This window comes from Leptonychotes weddellii, chromosome X, assembly GCF_054177405.1.
Source record: "Leptonychotes weddellii isolate Sample4059 chromosome X, ASM5417740v2, whole genome shotgun sequence".
In the NCBI taxonomy this organism is placed as follows: Eukaryota; Metazoa; Chordata; class Mammalia; order Carnivora; family Phocidae; genus Leptonychotes; species Leptonychotes weddellii.
The window spans coordinates 15271955-15291627 of record NC_138385.1 but is presented as its reverse complement, the minus strand read 5'-3'; the positions used below and the strand labels follow the sequence as shown (position 1 = coordinate 15291627).

Genomic DNA, 19673 nt, shown 5'->3' with positions numbered 1-19673 from the left:
CTTTACACAGAGGTCAGGAAAGGCTTCTCAGTTGAGGGAATAGGTAAGCAAAGCCCCAAAACATTTGAGGGAGTGAGCCATGCTGCTATCTGGGAGCAGTGTTCTAGGTGCCGAGGATAAGGGCAAAGGAACAGAGAGACCAGCATGTTGGAGGGGGGACTGGGGGGAGTTGGGGGGAATGACAGAAGAGAAGAGAGTGTGGACTGGCATGGGAGGGGGCCGTGGACAGACCCCATAAGGCCTCATAAGCTTTGGCTGTCACTCCGGATGGCAAGGGGAGCCCCTGGAGGGTTCTGAGCAGAGAAATGACATGGTCTGAATCAGGGTTCACAGAAAAGGATAGCACTGACTGATGTGCTGAGACAGACTGGGCAGGGGAAGAGGGGATGGGAAAGGAGGCCAGGACAGTAGGCGCCCAGGCAGTAAGAGGAGGACAGGTTCTGGATACATCCTGAAAGCAGTGCCCAAACGTAGAGCTTATGGAAGAGTGTTTCCACAGAAGCCACTTTCCACCCCGTCTCCTGACTGTTCAGATCACAGGAACACAGTCCCTTATTTTGGAAGGCTGTGACTTCCTCATTTGCCCTCCAACTGGAGAGATACAAGGCCATCTTCTAAGATTGCCACACTGCTTAATGATCAATCAGCAGAGCCTTCTTCCCAGAGTGCCTAGGCCCATCGGACCTGAAGGGGCAGGAAAAAGAAAAAATTAGTTCCAAACTGGGGAAAAAAACGAGGCAGAACAGTAACCAAGCAGCCAACCGGGGGTCTTCGGTTCAAATTCAGTCTAAAGCGAGCCCCCTGCACTCTTCCCCTAAAAAAAAAAAAAAAAAATTCTCCCCATCAACACAAAACACCATTCCTCCTCAGAGCCTCCAACATCCTAGGCCAGGGAGTGATTTTGCAGCATGGTTTCCCAAAGCACAACCCAAAGTTGTCTTGTTTTGCAATTTAGAATCTTAGCATGGGGAAATATTCTATAATTAAGGCAATTTTAACAATAGCAGATAATAATTTGACTATAAATTGTAAGGAATGTAATGACTGCTTATTCTGGCACCAAAGAAGCAGGACTTTCTGTGAAGTGACTGCCAAGAAAAATGATACTCCCACTCAGACTGGACCTTGCAAGTAGTAACTGTTACCCACACGCTTTACACTGCAGTCTGGTGCTTTGGTGCTTTGTTTTCGTCTCTAACCAAACACCAGGCTGAAAATGCAAATGGAGACAAACTCTGTGGTAGGACAGAAACAATAACTGGAGAGTAAAAAAAACAAGAAAGTCCTGTGGCTTAGGGCTCGCTGGGATGCCCACGTCAAGGTTTTGGAGAATGAAGGAAAGTTCTGAAGTCCAAAAGCCACCACTTTGCAGTCTAGCCCAGAAGCCCCGCACAGAAGAAGCCAGGCTTAAAGAGGCTTGCAAAAGCCGACAGACAGAGTAGCTGGGAGAAGAACGAACTAGAATGAAAAGGATGGCTGGGATGAAGTGAGGCCAGGTGACCTTGAGGTAGACGAGACAAAAACACCAAGCTGGCCCGGGACCTGCCCCCAGCTTCATTCTGGCTGGAAGCGAGGAACAGGAGCAAAATCAGCCTCCCTTTTCTAAAAGCACGTTTGCAGGTACAGCGGAGTTCCTCTTAACGTCTGGAATAGACAGCACAAGAAGCAACCATCTGTCCACCAGGATTAAAGCAAACCACATGAAGTACTCCGCTCCCACCTCCAAGCAAGAAGTAACGCTCCGTTGTAGGTTTGAAAAGAGGATTCTGCCTTTTGCCCTATCTTATTTAGGCGTCGAGAACTGAATGCAGAAATTTTCAAACAAATAGCTTCACATAAGTTCACTGAAAAGGGACAAATAGAAATATTCAAAATACCCAAGAGTCAAAAAGCACGCTCGAACTTATCTTCGAACCACCAACATGGCTCGAACACCTGCAGTGCGACAGAAACTGGAGATATGTGGCCTCAGATCAGGCATGATGGGGCAAAGAAGGGCTTCTTTTTTTTAAGGTTCAAATAAGGCACATGGTCAAAGACAAGGACTATGCAATGTGTGTACTCCTTAACTTCTAATGCTTCTTTAATTATCATTATCCATTTACTCAGCTTGGTAAATGTTTAAGAGGGAAATCAATATTCAAATATTTAAACCTGTCCCCTCTAACCAAAACCCAGCTCTTGCCTCTTGTGACTTCAGGTCAGAATGCCTGTGTCCCAAGCAGAGCATGGCAGGCAGTAACATTATTAAGGAACCAAATGGAACTCGGATGTCCCAGAGGACTTAGAAGAGAAGGTGTGCAGGAGCGAGATCACCAACCAAAAGCTCTGAAGTGAATAAGCCACTGAATTAATAATATACAGCCTTTAGTTGTTTTTTTTTTAAGAAAAGGACAAAGTGACACACAGAATTTGACTCCTTATCGATCCAGCACTGGTAAACGAGGTGCCCTGCCCTAAGGGTGAATGTGTAAGTGAACTGAACCTTCCTCCCTTTCAAAAGCAAGTTTGGATTTCAAACAGGTCTACTCTTTCTAAAGTCTACGCTCTATCTATTTAATGATACCAAACACTATTATTTAATACTGCCCTGAAACATTCTAGTGCCCTCAGGGGTTAGGGAGCTGCCTCTGAGCATTCGCCCCATCCTAGAGGGGCTCAAGGAACTGAAAGGTGCTGCCAAGATCAGCAAGTCCTGGGTCCACCGGCTCAGCTTCTGGCCACCCTCACCCCCACCCTGTTTCACTCTCACTTTTCCCAGATGTCAAGTCTTGCCTGCCTCTAAAACCATCCCCCCCTGGGACCCCTCCACTCCCCAACCAGCACTACTGGCCACTTCTCATCGGCCAGGGACTGGGAAGCCGGATAACCGTTCTATCTTCTTACCGCCCACCGGATTTGAACACAAGCACCTCAAAAGCCTGACTCATTTTAAACCTTTGAATCCCGAGCACCTAGCATTTTGCTCTTGATAGAAGAGCTATTCAGTCATTGATTGCTGATGATAAATTCCCAAAGGCCTTGTCTCCAAGTAGAATGCACGGGCTTTATGACAGCTGTTTCCATCATGCAGCTTTTCTGCTTACTTCCACATTCCCAGCTGTGTTCGGAGGGCTGTGCCGGCCAGAAGCCTAGGGATTTACTGTACTTCTATTTCTTGATAAGATACTTGAAGAGAATAAACACATGGCAAAGAAGACATTAAAGTAAGGGATAAAGAGATCTTTTTTATTTTACCAATAAGGAGAAAGGGAAGAAATATCACCTAGCACACTGACACTTAATAAAGGACAAGCAAGACTGGATTCCTTTCTAATTCTCTCCAAAGTACTCTCAATGGCCTGGGCTTGCTTCTCTACCCGCAGCAAAGCACCACAGGCTACAGGTCACTTGCACCTTGATGAAAAAATATTTTTCTCCAAGTTCAGCAGACCCTCCTCTTAAATCCAAGTTAGCCAAAATTACAATGAGCATGCACTGCGTGCAAATTAAAGCTCTCCTCTAATACTTTCTGATGAATTTCATCGGAAAATTTTGAATCGTAGAATCTCAGAGATGGAAGGGACTGGGACATAATCTAGGGCAGTGGTTCTCAACCATGGCTGCTCACTGGGACCACGGGGGAGCTTTTAAAAATCATCATGACCGGTATGCCTGGGTGGCTCAGTCGTTAAGCATCTGCCTTGGGCTCAGGTCATGATCCCAGGGTCCTGGGATCAAGCCCCGCATCGGGCTCCCTGCTCCGCGGGAAGCCTGCTTCTCCCTCTGCCTGCGGCAGCCCCTGCTTGAACTCTCTCTCTTTCTGACAAATAAATAAATGAAATCTTTAAAAAAATGATCATGACCTAGCCCCACTGCCAGAAAGTGTGATTTAATTGGTCTGGGGTGGTGCACAGGCGTTAGATTTTAAAAGCTCTCCAGGTGATTCTAAGGTGTAGCCAGAGTCAACAATCCCTGATCTAATACAGCATTCTAACACCCCTGCTCCCATTTTTCAGACAAAGGAGAAAGAACCCAAGCAAAGGTAGGAGACAACGAATCGGTCAGGGCTAAGCTAGACTGCCCCTTCCAGGAAACCACGTCCTCTCCATGTAAAAACTACTCCATCCAGGGGCGCCTGGGTGGCTCAGTTGTTAAGCGTCTGCCTTCGGCTCAGGTCATGATCTCGGGGTCCTGGGATCGAGCCCCGCATTGGGCTCCCTGCTCGGTGGGAAGCCTGCTTCTCCCTCTCCCACTCCCCCTTCTTGTGTTCCCTCTCTCACTGTGTCTCTGTCAAATAAATAAATAAAATCTTTAAAAACAAAAACAAAAACTACTCCATCAAGGACAGTGGGGTTTCTCCCATTTTCTCTCCTCAGTAAACCAACATCCCCCACCTACCCCAAAGGAAATGCATTTTCTGAATATTCTTTGCCTTGGAATCCGATTGCATAATTCGCAAAAACCTATATGGCTGCCTGTTTCCCTGCATCCACTTCTCTTCTCTCCAAGAACTCAAGAGAGGTTCGTCAGGCATGGTTTTCCCTTAAAGAAGCCATCCTGCTTTTCCTCCTGGACTCACTTAGCCCACCCTTTTCCCCATTATCCTCACATGGGCCTTCTTTCAAATCACTTGCAAGGTGCACCTCCAATTCCTTCGGCTCGCTCGCTTTCTAGTCTGTACCTGCCCTGCTGTCCCTCGTGGCCTTCCCCCTCTCCTCCTGGCCGAAGCTCTTTCCATTTTGTGAAAGATTCCTTTTCCCCTGAAGCAGCAGCCTCTTTTACTCTACCAGTTAGTCATGCCGGCTTCTTTTTTTCTTCCCCCAAGCAGCTGGTCTTTTTGATGTCTGGCACACATTTATCTGGGCTTCCAATAAGATGTTTTTACATAGTTTCCAGGCTTCCTGGAGGTTATTGACTTTTTTTTTTTTTTTTGGTAACTCTTCCATTCAATTTTTTTCCTAATTTCTAACATTTGTTAGAGTTTCTTTTTCAAAAGTTGAATACCTGGCTGACGGATCGCTTTGATTTTTCTCTCCCACCAGACTGCTGAATTAAATGCATCAGAACTTAAATATAACATTTCAAATTACCTCCAGGATGGAATCGCTTCATGAATTTTCTGCACTTTCATGTTCTCTGTAGTAAGCAACAGATGCTTCGCCAAGTGGAGTTGAAAATGCTAGTTCTTACCTGTGCGTGCTTTAGTGGGTCTGCTTATATAAAATATTCTGATATCCTTAAGCCTGTGTTCTTCTGTTTGGTAAAGACAACAAACTTCAGGTTTTATTTTGTAAAAGGTGACCAATGTGCATCGAACAGCTCTACATGCCAAATCTGATGTGCTAAATTACTCTTCTAAATTTGCTCCAAATTGCCTAACACGGAAGTCTCAGTTATCTATTCCTTAAAGAAGTAAATCTCAGAGCGAGAAGAAAAACAATTCTGAATCTTGCTGAAAAATTCCTATAGCACTTGGTTATTAATGAAGTGGTTAAGACGAGTACTCCACCGCCCCCCAAAAATGGAATCAAAACATTTATTATATGCTATATCGATGTACCACGGAGATTTACTCTAAATTTATTTCACTTCAGAATGCTTAGCTCCAAAAGATTCCCAGGAGTGCATGAGACCATGGGATGACAATCTATCATCAAGGCAGCATAAACCCCATTATGGCACTGGGATCCTGGCAGAGAATGCACAAGAACTGTCTATGTCATCCCCCAGCCCGCGCACATTTACCGAATATTGCCTTGAGCTCTCCCACTTAGTACTCAAAACACCAGAAGCTGGACCTCTGTCCTCAAGTTGCTCACAGTTGAGAAGGCACATAGGTGCCTGCACACACAATTAACTATAACACGAGACAGTTATGTGCAAAGACCATTGATCTGATTCAAGCAAAGAATTAGGAGGAAGAGGGCACATAACTCTGGGATGTTCAGAGGTGACTTAATGAAAGTACCATTTGTGATACTTGAAGCCACTGAAGCTCAAAGCAGAGCAAGGAAGGACTCCATTCGAAGCACGGCATGAAGGAAATGAAGCTGGGGCCGGTCAGCGTGGAATGAGAGGCTAACGAGCCAAGAGGAAGGCAGACCAGTTAAGAACTGCATACTTCTGTTGAGTCACTATATTGTGTCCTGAAACGAACAGAACACTGCACGTTCGCTCTCCTGGAATTAAAATAAAAATTTTTAAAAGAGAACTGCATACTTAAAACAGCCTCCTGATAGCCCTCACTGACCCTTAACTCCCAGGGACACCGGCTCTCTTCCTAAAACAGTTTGACTAATGACACTCCCCTCCTCAGAAACCATCACCAGCTCCCCAGGACCCAAGAAATACAATTTATATTCCTTCTACTGGTAACACTAGGTTGTCTGTGTCTGGGTATTAACACCTTGCCTGCAAAGGACAGGACTGGATCCTCTCTCTACCACACCATCAGAACAGGGCTGGGATGGTCTTTTGCTGGTTGATGGTCCTCTCGTAGCTTCTATTTCTAAAGCCAGCCGTCCATGGGTGTTGGGAAGGTACTCTGTCTTACGACCTGTACAACAATGCACAGACTGTTCTTCTGGGTCAAGGAAGACCTGGGTTCTGGTCCCACTTCTACCATTCACTAGCTGTGAGCCTGTGAATCTACTTCCAAATCCCTTTGAATCTGAGTTTCCTTGTCTCATAAAATGGGGAAGATGATGAAGATAATAATACTTCTGACTTCGTATGGTTGTTGTGGATTTTAACTGAGAGAATATGTAAAGCCCTTAGCTCAGGACCAGGTCCAGAGAAAGCAACCAATAGCTACAAACTCTTTCCCTGAGGCCAAAATGCATTTGTTGTGAACATATGCAGGAACAATGTCAGTGCTAAAACAGTTAATGTTACTGGGGAGCCAGAGACTCCCTTCCAACTGATTTAGATTAACACTAATGTTGTTTCCCTTGTCGAGACAACAAGAAACTTCCTTTTCATTCCTCAGTCTAGTCTCCAGCTAATCCTGAAATTGCATGCAACCCAATGTGAGTCAAATAAAAAAGGAAAATAGTAATTATGCTGAATCAAACATTTTATATTTGTATGTTCTAACTGGAGATTGAGCTGCATAAGCCAGAACTTTTATTAAGTTCTTTTTCGAGCATGTCCAGGAAGTAGTTCCAATACTACTTGGGACAATCTCTATACTGACAGGCCCTGTGGCTCAATCAGACCCTCTTTCTTATATAAAACCCAAGGAGTCAAACTGAGGATTCCAACAGAATACAAGATCACAAGTTCTCTGCAAAATCCAACCCACCTACTTAGAGTGGGAAAGAGGAAATGTAAATCTTGAGGACATATGCTGTGTCTTACATACAATAATCAACTCAGTATCGGAAAGGATGCCTACCTCTCCAACACACACATACTTTTTGCCACGTAATCCTAACATAGCTCGTCATTCCCAGAATCCTTTGAAGCATACATATGTGCATATGTGTGTATGTGTGCCTGCAAGTGCATTGCTCATGAACATGAATGGGAACAGGGGAGGGGGAAAAAAAAAAACCACTCCAAAATCACAACTATGACAAAGTTCTCCTTGGTATCCTTCAATGTCCCTATGAAAGAGACCTATGGCAGGCTTAAGAACATCCCTAACCAACTGCCTCACTCTTAAAGACAATTTCAGCAAAAGTTAGATTAGTAATAAACTCCCAATGGTTGAGGCTGCTGGCTGGCTTAGTCAGTAGAGCACGCAACTCTTGATCTCAGGGTCATGAGTTCAAGCCCCATGTTGGATGTAGAGATTACTTAAAAAACTTTTTAAAAAATCAAAAATAAAATTAAATGCCAATTGTTGCATCTCTCTAACCCTGTCTTTATGGAACGGAGGCACAATGAAAATGGTTAGATTTTCAAATTTCCTTAAATTGGGGCACCTGGGTGGCTGAGTCGTTAAGCGTCTGCCTTCAGCTCACGTCATGATGCCAGGGTCCCGGGACTGAGTTCCTGCTCCGCGGGGGAGCCTGCTTCTCCCTCTCCCACTCCCCCTGCTTGTGTTCCCTCTCTCGCTGTGTCACTCTCTGTCAAATAAATAAATAAAACCTTTAAAAACAAAAAATAAAAAAATAAATTTTCCTTAAATTTACTAGTGAACTAGCATTGATAATCTGGTCCCAAATCCCTTCTCCTTTGGAACCCTGTGGGCGCTCCTCCCTCCTCATCTGTACCCCTGGGACGGTACTTCTCCCATCCCACGTCGCATTCGGATTCCGTGTGCGCATGGCTTGTCTCCCTACTACCTGGGAAAGGTCCTGGCGGCAGAGGCCCCTCCAAACCTTCTTGCTGCCTCCACGATGCCCAGCACCGAATGCTGCACACAGTAGGTGCTCCAAAAAGATATGCCCATTGAAAGCTGAACAAAAACCTTATCCTTGGTGTTAAAGATCCCTTTTGATCTACCCATTATTTGGTAAGTTCGGCGGTCAAGCAGATAGGCAATGGGGGACCTCGCCTGGGTCCCGAAGCCCTGTCAGCAAGATGTACTCCCTGACACCCTTGAGGGCACATCAAATTATCTTAATTATGATCTAAAAAGACTAAGCCTCCTTAAGAACACAGTAGTCTTAAAGCCTGTTCAAAACTCTAGAAGGCAAGTACAAGGCCGTTGGGGAATAAAACCTTAAACTTGGGCTAAGCCTGGCTCTAGGCACCCAGGCGTTGTGACCCTTTGCCTGGCAAACAATCCTGGACTTTTTGCATATAAAAAATAAAATAAAATAGATCATCATCCCCCACCACCAGCACCCCACACACACACACACCACCCCCCCCCCCGGCCAGGGAAAGTGCCTGGCAATTCATTCAGACATGGGCTGTATACAAGTCACTATATGGACTATGCTCCCCCAAATGACCACAATTATCTGAGTGCAGCCCAGGGAAGACAAGGCTAATGTATGCATCTGGACAGGCCAGGGTGATGGTAAAGATTACCCCGTTTCTATACTGGCCGTCTAAAGGTATTTACTTGGGTCTGTCTGTGTTGTGACAGTGTCCTAGACTCAAATGAATGCCTCTAACACTCCACATTTTTGAGCCATTCAGTCATGCATTTTTGTTATTGTTGAAAGTGGTGCGAAATTGCACTGCATGAGCTAAAGTCCTTGGTGGTCTTCCAAGGATTCCAGCTAAAAAGGCACTTCCTTTGTTCCTCAGGAGAATGCAGTCCAGTAGGTCATTCAAAAGGGGAAATAAAAGCAGCAGCTCTGGGAGGGAAACGAAGGACAAGACAAAAAGAATAAAATGTTTTGGGTGTGAGCACATTAGCTTCCATTTCCTGCTGCTGGTCACTAATAACTCTCCTATCTTTGGGGGGAAAATATCCAGAGAGACATATATGCAAAAAATATCGCTCAGGTGTTGGCTGGCGACCAGGGCAGTCAAAGGCAACACCTAGCGCAGTCCTTGAGCACCCTTCAAACTTCCTTTCTTCTGAGATGCTGCCTGGGGAAGAGTTCCTGCCATGAGGAGCCTGCACAGAGCCAAGCTGGAGAAAGTGGGGAGGGCAACTTCACACCGCACTCCTCCCTGAATGCTGCTGGTCCCTCTCAAAGGCACATAATGTTTGCAGGAGCAGAAGATGAAAACTTGTCACCTTCCCATTAAGCGCATCGCCGCATCTATGCCTTCAAAATGTGGGAATGACAACTGTAACCTCCACGCCAATCATCTCTGCTGGGCCCAGGCCCAAACCGTGCAGGGCACAAAGACCCCAGGGTCTGACCTGTGGAGCCCCCAAGCTTCAGTGGCTGTCGGTTCACTTCACTTTTTCTGGCGGGGCGGGAGGGAGAGGGGAAAGAAAGAGGGCTTTTCAGGGCTCCACAACCAATAAAATCGTGCCGCTGTGAGGACATACTCGAGTTCCCAAAAAGACAGGCAGCTCAAGGGCAAACAGTCTCTAATCAGTAGCGTGCCGAGTTACTTGATAACTGCCAAGGTGCAGTGGGCTCCCCGGCTGCTCCAGCAATTTCTTGAGTTCTATTTCTAGACGGATGCCGAATACACTGGGAAAGTGCCCAGCGACTTCCCTCAATTACCTTTGTAATTTATATGTAATTGATGACTGCACTTAATCTCCAAGGTTATTAATAGCCCTTCCAAAAAATGACCCCCGCGTCTTCCTAAGCCTCTGGAAGCGCCTGGTTAAAATTACAGTATTTCCTTTGCTGGCTGCCGGCCCCCTGCCCGCCCCACCCGGGTGACCAGCCCCGCGAGGCAAAGGCGCGCTCTCCTCACTTCCATGAAAGGTTCGGAATGGAGGCTTGGCCCCCGGGGGCTCGAACCGCTCTCTCTCCTCCGTTAGGTTACGCTGGCCAGCAGCCAGCTAGAGCCGTGGTTCTTTCCGAATCCTCAGGGCGAACGGGCTACCTGCGCCGCCGCTGGCCCCAGCGCGGCCCGTGGGGCTGCGCGCAACAGTTGCCCTCGGCGAATGAGAGACAGCGAGCCGGAGGGGACCGGCCACCGCCGCCGCCCGCCTCGCGAGGAAGGGCGAAGGGCGCCCGCCGAAAAGCCGCCTCCCCAGCGCCCCAAGAAGGGCTCTCACCAACACCCCACGCACCCCCCAGCGCCAAAATCCGGTGAACTTTTTCACAGGCTAAGGCTTCTCCATTTGCATAACCATCTCCAAACTGCGATTCAGGTTTCCTGTAGTCAGTCCTTTGAAAGGTTTGTAATTGAATGTGCAATTAACCCTGAAAATGAGGTGAGAAAAAAGAAAGCGGGGGTCGGGGGGTGGGGGGGGTGGAAGTACCCTTCCCGTCCAGCACCTTCCGGAAAGCAGGAGAGTTCCCAAAAGTCAGGGTTTGGAGGGGTGGAGAGTCGTTTGCTTTTTAAGGGCGACTTCTAAAGCCGCTGTAGCTACTGAAACTCCTAATCCGCGTCAGCGGTGGAAGAGAGGCGGGGAGAGGGTTTTTAAAGAACATCAATGAAACCTCCATTCGAGTTCCACGTTTGGCGTCCCCGGGAAGCCGGCAAGCTGTAGGTTGCCCCCCCCCCCGCGCGCGCGCACACACACACACACACACCCACCCACCCACCCACCCGGCGACTCTCACAACCTCCCGGCCTCTCGTCACCCACACAACAAAGCGGGGAGCCCAGTAAGGAGTTCAACCCGGAACAGGCGAGGGAGCCGGTGACACGCACTTTGCGGGCCAGAGTCCTCGGGGCTCCCCGGGACCGGGAAGACGCGGCGGGGCGGGAGCAGACGCGCGGTGGCCCCCGGCCCGTCGGCCGCGCCCCTCCACTCGCAGTCCTGGGGGGCCGCGCTGCGCCAGGGCTCGCTCTCGCGCTCTCTCCCGCCTGCCCACGGCTCTCCCCCTGCCCCGGGCTACCTGCGGCCACGCGGGGGGGGGGCTCCGCGGTCCCTTCCCCGGGGTGCCTGCCTCCGCGCACGCCTCCCGGGGGGCCCCCCCCACCTACCGTTGATCTCGTGCGTGGGGGCATCGTTCTTGTTGAAACCTTTGGACACGTAGAGCCGTCGCACTTCCGAGCAACTTTTCGACTTGGGCTCGGCAGCCAGCAGCGCGGCGCAGAGCACGGCCAGGGTGCAGAGAAGCGCGGGCAAGCCGAACCGGGCCATGGTGCGGGCCGGGGCCGACGCGCTCCCACCTCTGGGACCGGGGGAGAGTGGCGGGCGCGGGGCCGGGGGCTCGCGAGCGGAGCGGAGCGAGAGGGCGAGGGAGCTGGGGTAGGAGTTGGGAGACCAGCGCGAGGAGGAGACGCAGGGCGAAAAGTGGAGCTGGGCCTCGCGCGTCAGGCAACGGTCCCCGGTGCCAGGCGCCCAGCCGGGGGAGGAGGAGGAGGAGGGCGTGGAAGCGGTGCGCAGCCCACGGGAGCGGAGGCACGGGCCGGTGGGCTCCGGGCTGCGCGGGGCGGCGGACGGGGCGCGCCGGCCGGCAGCGGGACAGGGGCGCGGGGAAGGAGGGGAAGGTGGCAGGCGCCGCCGGGGCCGCGGAGGGCGTGGGCGGCGGCGGGCGCTCGCTGCGCGCTGCTCGGGCTGCCCGGCGCCGGTCCGCTCTCGTGGCTCGGCTCCGCTCGGCTCGGCTCACTCTGCCCTCCGCCGCGCGGCTGTGCCCTCCTCAGCTCCGCCGCTGATTGACTGGCCGGCGTGCGCGGCGACGCTCGGCAAACTTGGCCCAGCGGGCGGCACTCAGGGGGAGGGGGCGGGCGGCGGGCGGGCGGGGGGGGGGGCCAGAGACGGGCGGGAGCACGCAGGGCCGGGACGGGAGAAAACCTGGACGCGGGCTGGGATCCGGAGCGGCCAAATCCACTTCCTAGGGGGCCGCACCGGGCGCTCGGCGCTCCCTCGCGCGACACGCCCCGCGGGGCTCCTCCCTCCTCCCCTCCTCCCCTCCTCCCCTCCCCCGGGGAGGCGGGAGATGCTCGCCGCCCCCCACCCAGAGAGGGAGGGCTAACTTCTCCGGGGCGAAGGGCCCAAGTCGTGGGGGACCACGCGCCTGGGCACTTGTCCCGAAGCCCACGTCCGAGCCACAGGCCTTCTGCGCGCGGCCACCTGACTCGCTGACCGTGGGCCAAAGCCGGGCGGAGCCCTCCCGCCTCGATACCTGCCCTCCCGGCCGCCCCGCAGCCCGGAGGATGCCCCTAACCGCCTGGCTCCTGCGCCAGGAGGAGAGGGCGCTAACATGACTTGCACTGTTTCGCTGCAGGCACCAGGGCACCTCCGAGTCCCAGCTGGCCCTAGACCCTCACCTGGCCCTCTCTGCCCTGCTTCCCATCCAACGGTGCTCCATGAGCACCGACTTGTTCGGAACCCCGGCAGGCATTCTCCTCCCCCGCCTTCCCCCAGCCACGCCCGGTTCTGCTACAAGTCTAACCAAACCCTGAAGTGAGAGAGCCCTCCCCCCCCACCCCAAGAGCGAGGCGATGGGACAGTCAGGGATGACCTCGGAGACTTTGGAAACCTGGCCCTAGTCCTCCTCGTGAATGTGGGGAAACTGAGGCCCAGAGAAGGGGAGCGACTTGCTAACAGTATGCAGCTGAGATGTGGGTCCAGAACCCTGGGCTACACTCCCAGGTCACCTGGAGTAAAGGTAGCCCAAGACCCCCAATCCCCTTTTGCCGTCAAGCCTCTTGAGAGAGACTCACACCTCTCTGGGATCCAGTCTCCACTTAGCCACCAGAAAACTGGAAATGGGCGAGTCTTCCCACCTTCCCAGCTTTGTCAGATTCCATTAATGAGTGTTTTTGAAGCTCCCAGGGCTCCTTTAATGAAGGGAACTGTGCAGATTGGGAACTTGTCATTACCCTTGTTATTGTTACAATCTGCTTTAAGAGGTTAGGGTGAGCAGTGCCTCAGACACCTCGGGAGTGTGCTGGGAACTGGGCAGATAAAAGGGGCTGGAACTTATTATTTGGCTAGACTCTCAATTCCCATAAAATTACATAGGATGAAGATATGAACCATCATTACAATTATCACCCTCATAGGGTTTGTTGAGACGTCGTCCACTGCTGTTTGTAAACCACGTTGACGTGTTGGCTCTGTGGGGTTGTAGAAACTTAGGTCAGCTGTTGTTTTGAATGCCCATTGCAGACTCTTCTACATTTTATTAACTCTTGGAGATCATCAAGGTAAACAGATTGTGACCTGTCTATTAGTGAAACTTACAATTTCTGTGGGTTGGCAGAACATTTAACCCTGCAACTAGCAGAGGAGTTTTTCTACATATGCAAACTCCCCTCCCAGTGAATTTTCTGCCATTTTCAAGAGACTTTCGAATAGTCCACCTTTTTCTCAAACTGATACCATTCAAATTCTTGCTAGGGCTTAGCCCAGCACTTTTAACTTTCATTGATTGATTGCATTTACTTAAAGATGTTCTTTACCAAACATGATATAATCTGAGATGCAACCAACAGTAATAACAAAATGAAATCCAGTGACCATAAGTGAAAAAAAGATCCTCCCAAACCATGGAGCCCAAATCCGAAAGCTGCTTTTCACAAGTCCAGGGGGAACTCATTCCTTGCCCCCCCCCCCATTTACTCCTGCTTTTCCTGTTCATGTATTATTAACCAAAACTTGAGCCTTTTCCACCAGAAACAGTAACCTCTGGCTAGAAACGGATCTGGACAAGTCTGAACTTTACCACACAAGACAGGAACCCCAAGCCCTGCTCAGAGGCGGCTCCCACTTCAAAGCCTCCTTTCATTTAAATACAAACAGGGTGAACAACTGGCAATCTACGAAACAAATACCATCCAGCTTCCCTTTTCAGATGGCCCCTAGCTCCTCCTTTCCTCCCCCCACCCCCACTCCAGCTTTTCTCTTATAAAGAGGCTCCTTAGTGGAGATGCGTCTACTCTGTAAATTCTCTGAATACTAGAAAATGGATTGAGTACTGCACGTAGAATGTAAGAATCAACAGCTTCTCACGGTGATCAACTCTCATATAGCACTTTTGGGGGAGCTTTTTTATTGTGGTAGACTACGTAAACATAAAATTTACCATTTTCACCATGTTAAAGTATACAATTCAGTGGCATTTAGTACACTCACAAAGGTGTGCCACCATCACCACTATCTAGCTCCAGAATATTTTCATCATCCCAAAAGGAAACCCCGTACCCATTAAGGAAAATCTATTCCCCTCTCTCCCCTCCCCTCAGCCCCCAGAAACCACTAATCCACCTTATGTATCTATAGATTTGCCTATTCTGGACATTTGGTATAAATGGAATCTTGCCATATGTGACCTGTGTTTGGCTTCTTTCATTTAGCATCAGGTCTTCAAGATTCATCCATGTGGGAGCAGATATTAGGACTTCTTTCCTTTCTGTGGCTGAATAGTATTCCATTTTACAGATACGCTACATTGGGTCATATAGTACTTTACCGTTTGCAAAGTGCGTTCGGGGGCACTCCTCTACTCTTAGACATTTTTAGTGTTTTGTTTTGTTTTTTAATAGATGAGCAGGGGCACCTGGGTGGCTCAGTCGGTTAAGCATCTGGTCTGCCTTCGGCTCAGGTCATGATCCCAGGGTCCTGGGATGGAGCCCCACGTCGCAACCTGCTCAGACGGAGAGTCTGCTTCTCCCTCTCCCTCTCCCTCTGCCCCTCCCCCTGCTTGTGCTCTCTCTCACTCTCTCCCTCTCAAATAAAATCTTTTTAAAAAAATAAAAGTAGATGAGTAAACTGGGTCTCTGCAAGGTTACGTGGCTCGTTCACAGCCACGGAAATCCTGAGTAGCTGAACCAAGACTGAAAATTATAAGGCCTCTGACCAAATCCCATGTGATTTTTTTTTTTGGTTAGGGAACACAGTCGTCTGGGTCTCATTTAGGGTCAGCTGTGAATGTGCAACTGCCCAGATCCTGTGGAAGCGTCCCTAAATGTTCACTGAGCACCCACTGTGTGCCCGATGCTGCTCATCCCTAGAGGGAGGGAAGACATATACGCCAGACGGAGTTTGCAGTTGAATGCACTGGGTAAGAGAGATAGAATGACTTTACGGTGTGCCTGCTTTTCCCAGGCGAGGCATTTCTCCTGATGAGGCCCTGGGGTACATTCGCTGGTGGGCAGAGAGAACAAGGTATGCACTCACCGCTGCTATCCTCCAAGCCAAGAACTAGTCGAGTCAGGTCCACTCTCTCGGCTCTGGGGGCACTTCTCCTGGCCTGCTGGGGAGCTAGCTTGGTTGCCAAATACGGGGATGGCGAGTAGAATGTGACTTCCTTTCCTAGGATAGGTGCTGTCCTACAGCCCTCTAGCCTCTCGCTTTACCCAACCCATCTTTCCCCCAGCCATCCGAGTGAGCCTCTGACCTCACCACCCGAACAGTGTCCCTCCCCTGCTTAACCCTGCCCCTCCCCCCATGGTACCCCATCACTTTCCAGATTAATTCCCAAATAGTTCTGCAGATGTGGATCTTGGCTCTCGGGCCATTATCTACATTACCAGCTTTTTAATTTTTATTTATTTTTTTACTGGCCCTTCCCAACCTTGGCTATCTGGTGCTCGGCCCCTCCTTCTCCATCACGCCATGGACATTCTTGCACCCATGCCCTGCCCCTGCTAGGAATACCCTTCGTTCCCCTCCACTCCTTAGACAACGTCCTCCTAGTCATCCATTGAAACTCAGCTGAGATATCACTTCTTCCGGAAAACCTTCCTGGGTGCCCCCCAGCAGAACTACTGGCTCCTGCTTCGAGGCCTCCAAAGCACTGTCTGCACCAGCATGACCATGCATTGGTCATGTTTTCTATGAGGATTCCTCCGCCCCCAGCCTCCAAGCGCTCTCTCGGGCTTTATTTTGATTTGAATGCCTACTGCTTGCTAGAGTACAGGAATAAAAGACCTTGAATTGTATTTGAAATCTCCTGATTTTTAAATGCTAGTGACTGCTTAAGACATCCTAAAAGTTTGCCACACAAACTCAGCCCGTCTTCAGTCTAGATTTCACCAAGTAATGTTCTCCCCCACCCCAACCCCCGCCCCGTGACTCTCCTTTTCAAGCAACCAAGCGAGTAATACCAGCTGACCACTTGCTGTGTAGCAAGGTTGGTTCTGAGAAGGCTCTAGAAACTTGGAAGACCAGAAGCATTTAAAGAGCTGACTGTCTGCTTGGGGAGGTGGGATCCATAGCTGCGTGGAGAAAGACACTGGTGAGGGTAACACAAGGCAAGACCTGTCCCCCAGGAAGTTCACCTCAAGTTGCTCTTTGTTGTATGGTTGTCAGCCTCCTCTTGGTCCCTTTAGAAATTTACAGAAGTAGCCGTAATTGAAGGATCAGTCACTTGGAAAGAGTTGATGTGTGTAGTCTGTTCCTGTCTCCTAATTTCATACTTCCTTCAGTATTCTTTCTCTAATACTTGAAGGTTGCCTTACCTTTCCTTCTCCCTCAGAGAGTTCATCTGTGTTTACAACTTTAACCACCAGCAACGGGTACCTAGCCACCTTACTTCCTCTTTGTGCCCGTGTTCCCCACTGTACTCCCTTCTTCTTCAGTAATCACCCGGACAATTCGAGTCTTCCTTTTTACTCCATGGCCATCAACACTTGTCCAGGTTCCATTACCTCTTGTCTGGACGGTAGAGCCAACCTCCTAACAGGTCTTCTGGCCTCTGACCTCTCTCTCTCTCCATCCATCCACCCGGGGGCTGTCACAAAATCAGTCTGATAGCATCATTTGCAAGCTTCCCACTCCTTGCCTAAAAAGTCTTCTGTGGGAAGCCAATCTCGCAATAATAACTGATATTTGTTTAGTACTGCAGAGTTTAGGAATTGCTTCTACATGTATTATCTGTGAAATATATATTATTTTCCATAATTTATGGGTGAGGAAACTGGTTCAGAGCCTTAAACTGAGGCCCTCTGAGTCCAAGTTCAATTACAGTCACTTCTCACTGTGCCCCAAGCCCAAAACAGACCCAGGAAAACTTCGAAGACAGTGCAAGGCTAATGGATAAATGTTGGAGAAGGTAGGACTTCCTTTGGACCCTGAAGGACAGGGAGGAATTGCCAGGGAGAGGAGTGGGGATGTAGAGGGCCAGTGGAGGCTAGCGAAGACCCGATTTGGGCTGAGTCCAGGTTCATCTGGGAGGCTATCATGACAGAAGGTGCCAGATAACGGGGACACGCTACCCTGGGATGACTGTGCTATCTTGATCCCACCAACACTGACGATGTATAAGCAGAGACTGAAAGGACAAAAGTGGTGCCTTAGAAAGAATGATCTGGGGAGGCCAGGAGGCATAGAATGGATTGAAAGAGGCCGCGGCCGTCTCCTCCACCAAGTGGTCAGGGCCCAGGCATTTCTTCATCCAGGGATTCCTGATGAAGAGCAGAAAACAAATGCACAGGGAAAGGCAGTAAAAGAGGCTAGGCGGTGGGGCCAGGCAGCCCGAGAGCCGAGTCCCGGCTCTGCCATTTACAGGCAGCGTGTCCTTAGATAAGTAACTTACCCTTCCGGAGCCTGGTTTTTTTTTTCTCAGGTGTCACACCTACCCCTTGAGGATTACAAGAGAAAAACATATGAAGAGCATTCCTCTGGGCCCCGAGCGCTTTTTGTGCCCTCAGCACAAGGCATGGAAATCAGAAATACACGGACGTAATCAGAAAGCACTTAGCACCCTGCCCGGTACAAAGCACTCATTTGCTCTCCATGCACTCATTCCTTCACTCAACAAGTATTTACTGGGATCAACACTCTTTAAGGCTTTGGGAGCATAGTTATGAATAAAACAGTATCCCTTCTCTTGTGGGGCCTAAAAGTTGGGGCTCAATAGAGTAAATATTAGCTAATACTCTCGTTATGGTTATTATACATTCCATCCACTTCACAATTTGCTCAGAACCAGCCTTGCCAGCATTGAAATGCTATTTAGTATGATAGCATATTGGTCTAATAATTTTTTTTTAGATTTATTTATTTGAGAGAGAGAGCGCATGCGAGCACACAGAGGGAGAGGGCAAAGCAGGCTCCCCGCTCAGCAGGGACCCTGACATGGGGCTCCATCCCAGGACCCCAGGATCATGACCTGAGCGGAAGGCAGATGCTTAACCGACTGAGCCACCCAGGCTCCCCTAGTCTAATGATTTTGAAGATTTATTTATTTGAGGGGCGCCTGGGTGGCTCAGTCTTAAAAAAAAAAAAAAGATTTATTTATTTGAGAGAGAGAGAGTGGGAGGGTGAGGGGCAGAGGGAGAGAGAGGGAGAGAGAAACTTAAGCAGACTCCCCGCTGAGCGTGGAGCCTAATGCGGGGCTCAGGCTCACAGCCCTGAGATTATGACCTGAGCTGAAACCAAGAATCAGATGCTTAATGGACTGCACCACCCAGGCGCCCCTTGGTCTAATAATTTTGTATTGGAACATATGAATTATATCCGTATTGGTCTCCATAGTTGGCGTTGAATTATACAACTTGTTGAACACAGGGAGATCAGAGTTATTTTTATCCACTAGGGTTCTCTCACTCCGGTAAAGGTGTTCTTGTGCCCATTTTCCCAGCGAGATAACTGAGGCCCAGAGAGTAAAATGGACATTCTCATGTCGCTGGTACTGATATGTTCTCATACTTTACTAATGGGGCAAAGGTTTCACGAAGTATGTAGCTTCTGTAAAAAATGACAACTCACATCTCACGCTCATCAGAGAACAAAGACCAAAATCTGTATGGAAAGCTGGTTAGCCTTCTCTATCCCTAAGCTGTTATCTATAGTCTGATTTATAAAGAGCATTTGTAATTACCGAAAAAAAGAGCCCACTTTTCAGTGGGTGTACTTCCCGGTGATGGCAGAACAGTTGCCATAGATATTCATTACCCTAGTTTGTGGCCTATGATTTGACCTACAGCTTTGGATGTAAAACACGCATTTCAATATAATTGGGAGAGTTCCTTCTCTAATTTGCCCACTGGACATAAATGGAGCATTCATGGAAAGAAAATTATTTCTTCCTATCCTTTTGATTCAATAAAACCACCGATACATGCGAAGGTACTTCTGAAACACTCATTTTTCAAAATGGTTTGTACGACTCTCCCACATGGCACGCAGCCGCTGAGAAAATTGCACAAGCAAAAGGACAGGATAGAGGCAGGCAGCCCAGCATTGTCCAAGCAGAGGGTACTCGAATGTGAGATCTGGAAGGGACCTTGACATTTGTCTAGCCCATCCA

The 19673-nt window shown here is 49.4% G+C and overlaps 1 protein-coding gene across 1 annotated transcript in view; it reads right to left on the bottom strand.

Moving 5' to 3' along the window:
• The window catches only part of GPC4 (glypican 4), a 107571-nt gene extending 95460 nt beyond the window's left edge, over positions 1 to 12111 (bottom strand). Inside the window, exon 1 of the mRNA XM_081808237.1 lies at positions 11455 to 12111. Within this exon, the coding sequence (XP_081664363.1) occupies positions 11455 to 11614 (160 nt within the window). The 5' untranslated portion in view covers positions 11615 to 12111. The remainder of the gene's footprint in view (positions 1 to 11454) is intronic.
• Between the last annotated feature and the right edge of the window lie 7562 nt (positions 12112 to 19673).